The sequence below is a fragment of the Malania oleifera genome, chromosome 8 (assembly GCF_029873635.1).
Source record: "Malania oleifera isolate guangnan ecotype guangnan chromosome 8, ASM2987363v1, whole genome shotgun sequence".
In the NCBI taxonomy this organism is placed as follows: Eukaryota; Viridiplantae; Streptophyta; class Magnoliopsida; order Santalales; family Ximeniaceae; genus Malania; species Malania oleifera.
In genome coordinates, this window is record NC_080424.1 from 78,415,452 (window position 1) to 78,419,967 (window position 4,516).

The window sequence follows — 4,516 nt, forward strand, 5'->3', positions numbered from 1 at the left end:
TTATTTATTTTTGCCCGTGTGTGATTGTTGCTCGTATATCCACACCCTAACAAGGGAAGGAAAACCAAGTTCTGTCTTGTTTAGGCCAAACTACAAGAATGAGAAAATTTTGTTGAGTATTAATGTACGTCCAATCACACATCATCTCTCTGAGCAGTTCCAAAGTCAGTATAAGATCCTCTTAGCCCTTTCTCCTTAATACCTAAGTTTTGATGATGAGCTCTCTAACATGGTATCAGAGCTGGGCCTTGGCTGCTTGGCTCCTTTGTGGGTTGAACTTCTCCTCACCTCATTTCCCCCCATGGGCTCGAGGGGGAGTATTAATGTACGTCCAGTCTCATATCGTCTCTTTGAGCAGTTTCAAAACTAGTATAAGGTCTTCTTAACCCTCTCTCCTTAATACCTAGGTTTTGAGGATGAGCTTTCTAACAGGGAGGCTCTGCAAAGGATGCTAGGAGATGTTACTTCAAAGCTTGGGAGAACCTATGCAAGTGATCCTCATATGGAGGTTAACTGGTTAACCAAGCACTAGTCTCCAAACTTGGATGGCAGATTTTACGTATGTGTCAAAACTCTGGGTCCAACGAGTCTCAGCAAGGCATTGTCCGAGACATGCTTTTTACGTTTTGTGCCTTAATGGGTTACAGATACATTTATTTGAAATGGGATTTTGAGCTCACAAAGTGTGTCAGGGAAAGGGGCATGCTTCTCTATTGGGGATGACTCCTTGATCAACATTTCTTTCCTAGCTAGTTTCCAAGTTGTTCGAAAGGAAAGAGACACAACTGACCTCACTGTGATTTTTATGATCGTATTATGGGTAATTGTTGGATGTGCAAACGCTTAATAAGATCATTAAAATCCATATCCTCAAATCTCTGAAGCTAGATAAATGAAATTGAATTCCATAGTTTCCCTATTGAAGAACAAAAGGCCATATGTTTTGGTAATTCCAATTCAGCTTTCTGGGGAAAAAATTTTAGAAATTGAGATCCATTTTCGACTATCAATTCTTTTTATGTGTATAGTCATTGCAAAAAGATTAAGCTTGGAGGAGAATATATGCCTATGAATTGGTTCTATAAAATCTCGTGTTAATATACTGTTGGATGCTCTATTTGGGAGTGTAGATTAGATTTTAGACCTAGATTGATCCGAACAAATAACAATATAATTTTATATTACATCTTATTCAAATGCAATACAAATCTGAATCCAAGGCCTCTCCAAATATAGGGTTACTCCAAATCTGTTTTGCATTATTTCCTTGCTTCACAACAAAAATAAAGAAAAAAAAAAAAGGGTAACCATGCAGCATTGAATATTTAAAATTGTTAAAGTTGTAGCTTTCTTTGTTTACAATTTCAACCTGTCTACTAACCTTCTAACTTTCTTTTATTTCAGTATACTTCAGTGACCTGCCCTCCCTTCTCCCATATTTGGATTTACAGACTCTGTTCCGTTGAAGCATTGTAGTTCTAGAAAAGAGTCCTCTTTCTTGAGGTTTTCAATTTTACAACTCCATCCATCTATTTCTCGAGTAATGAAATCCCAGAACAAAGCATAGAATTCCTGCAAAATTCTTGTGGTGCAAAGATGATTATGATCCCTTTGAAGGCTTGAACTCATATTTCAATGTTGTGTTCTTGAGCATTTGGGCCATCATGTACTTGGGAACTAGAAAAGAATTGACACCCATTTCATTCCTCTCCAAGCATATAAATTTTCTTTCGAAACAAACAAACAATACAAGCTTCTAGGTTTAGTCCTGAGAATTATACAGTTTCCTAACTTTGTGAATCAGCCTTCGACATATCGGACACGCTTTGTTCTCCTCATCAATGATCCTGCACAATGCATGCCTGTTTAAATCTCTGAATATTGAAACATGAAGCAGAAGACGAAGCATGTTGCAGGTTTGTGTATACCTCTGAGCACAGTCATAGCAGGCAGCACAATGGCCGCAAGGAACGAAGAAGCAGTTCCGCCGCTCATCGTAACAAATAACACAGATCTTCCCATCATACAAATCCTCCGAAGAACTGTTTGAAGCACCTGACTCTTGACCCTCCCCTGTGCCATAGGTGAATCGAATTTCCTTTACTGGCATCAACGGGTCCCTTTCTGTTATTTCTTGTTCTGAAATTCTTTGCTCTACGTTTCTCTCACCGTCACAGGCTCCAAGATATTTTAGTATGAAAAAGATTACAATCACAATAAATCCTGCAGATCACCAAAACTTAAGTAACCAAACCTATGCAATTACCAGAATTTGAGAAAGGGGAAAAATAAATTAAGGTTTGTGTATGACAATGTACCTAAGATTGCCACATAAGTTACAACACGAGCGACGAAAGAAAGCTCAACATTCCATCCATCCAGAACTCCCTGCAATCAATTTATTGAATTCAGTTGAGGGCATGGGGAAATAATAGTTTTGGTTTGGAACTACAGAGGTGAGAAAGGGTTGAAGCAGTACATTGTTGGGCGTGGTTAAAATGACAAATTGAGTAATGGGGAAGGCAAGAGCGAGCCGACACGATCCATTTTCGGTTGAACACATGCTCTTTGCTTTGGTAGTATCATACATTACCGAAGAAACATTTACATTCATTTCAAATACTATGCTTCTAGGATTCATGTTTATGATGTCAATGCGGTACCTGTCGTCTTCCTTTATAGTATATTCAGCTTCTCTACCTGAACATAACACACATCATGTTAGTTCATTAATTGGCAAACGGCTGTATGTCTTTCCGGCCTTAAATGCTGCATTGAGAAACATGGAATTCGAGCTGTGAATTTGGGTGTGTGTGGATTTAAACACGCAACTATAGAATTGAATAAAGTTTTATTGGATTTTGTATGATCCCAAATCAAACTCTGAAAGCTTCCAAATGTAGCAGCTTCAGTTTTCATGTTAGTAGAAGTATTGAAAACGAAAAACTTTCTTCCCAAATCGTGTCAGCCGCCTCAAGGATAATGATTGATGAATAATTATATAAAAAAAAAGCATTTTTTTTTACCATCAATTGGATCATTGGGGCCATTAGCATCTGTTGGGTTTGGCAGCAGTGTTTCATATTTTAGTTCCCCTGCATTACCCATGCACCCATCTGTCAAGAGCTATATCAAAATTTGCAACTTGAACTTGAAATCAAGGGTTTGATGTTATTTATCAAAAAATTATTATAAGAGCAATAACAACAAAAAAAGTGAAATTAATAACCTTTAATCAAAAACACTTGGAGGGAACTCAAACTACTAGCTTTAGCATTCCATCTCATCCGGATCCTTGAACCCTTGTTCAACCACAAGGAGAATCCCTGAAAGGAAAATTTCGGAAGAAACAATATGCATCAAGGTTGCATTTGGGACTATGAATTCTGGGTCTTCTGTAGAATTTTAAATTCGCATAAATTTAGATCCAAGTTCTGAACTCGAAACCCCAAAACCCCAAAAGGAAAAAGAACTAACCTTGCGATTATATGATCCAACAATAACGAAATCCGACACGCTCCAATTTGTTTCCAAGCTCAGCTCTGGTTTCTCAGAAAACCCATAGAGAAAAACCCCTTTTCTTGCATCATCTCTCACCTCAACCTGCTTCACAAAAACAGAGCTCGCCTTCATCAATCTTGACGTGCTTGGCCCCAGCACCAGATGGCTACTCCCGTAGTACCCGTACCGAAGAGTCACGGAAACTGCCCAAAGAAATAAATGGGGGAAAAAAAAAAGGGAAAAAGAAAAAAGAGAACATGCTCAAAAGGGAGGAACCACAAAGACAGAATCTCAAAGAAGAAAAAAGATTACATGCCACAAATCCAGATGGTTAAAGGAGCAAGAAGGCGAGGCCAGGAGTCCTGCCATCGCTGCGGGTGGTGGATGGGAGGGATCACCACCGGCCGGTACATGGCTGAGCCACCGCGGCCTGGGGGGCGGAGGGGGAAGAAGCGCCGGGGTTTAATGGTGTGGTTGGGCAGAGGGAATAAAATGGGGAGAGAGGACTGGTTGTTTTCGTAGTTGTTGTGCTGTGTTTGAATCAAGTCAGCTAAGCTCAACTACCATCGTCTTTGGCGGGGAATGGAAGAATGGCTAGTTTTTTTGAATGTTAGGTGTTGGTTTTTTGCGACAGCTACATGGATGTGAAAGGGCACTCTTCCGGGCTGCTGTTTCCAGTAGACCATGCAGTGGAGCTCCCCGCTTTCGGGAGGTTCCCGATGATATGCATATTTGTCGCAACGACAGCGATTGAATAAACTAAGATCGACTTTATTTTGGGAGGCTTAATCTCTTTGATTCATCGTTTTGATTCTTGTGAATTTGATGATTGGAATAGTAGTTGGGTTAATATCTTTTGTTGACATATGTACTGTAGTTCAACTGCACTCACTAATTTTTTATATTCGATTTTGTAATCAACTTCGTGAACTATATTCTACTGACTTGGAAAGCTTTTGAAGTTGAATGACTATCGACAATTCTACACAAAGTGTTTGGCAGTCAGAATTGGAAT

General features: G+C 39.4%; 1 protein-coding gene across 4 annotated transcripts; it reads right to left on the reverse strand.

Moving 5' to 3' along the window:
- Nucleotides 1-1,597: 1,597 nt before the first annotated feature.
- On the reverse strand, nucleotides 1,598-4,243 carry LOC131161873 (E3 ubiquitin-protein ligase APD2-like). Of its 4 annotated transcripts, none has more exons than XM_058117876.1 (8): nucleotides 3,818-4,243; nucleotides 3,478-3,704; nucleotides 3,230-3,326; nucleotides 3,027-3,095; nucleotides 2,480-2,700; nucleotides 2,319-2,388; nucleotides 1,929-2,223; nucleotides 1,598-1,847 (listed from the first exon to the last, which is right to left on the reverse strand). In XM_058117876.1, the coding sequence occupies exons 1-8, from the start codon at nucleotides 3,912-3,914 to the stop codon at nucleotides 1,763-1,765; spliced, it is 1,161 nt and encodes a 386-aa protein (XP_057973859.1). In that variant the 5' UTR covers nucleotides 3,915-4,243; the 3' UTR covers nucleotides 1,598-1,762. The 4 variants fall into 4 exon arrangements, with proteins under 4 accessions (XP_057973859.1, XP_057973858.1, XP_057973857.1 ...); XM_058117875.1 differs by having other exon boundaries at nucleotides 3,027-3,116; nucleotides 3,818-4,097; XM_058117874.1 differs by having other exon boundaries at nucleotides 1,598-2,223; nucleotides 3,818-4,043.
- Nucleotides 4,244-4,516: the final 273 nt, after the last annotated feature.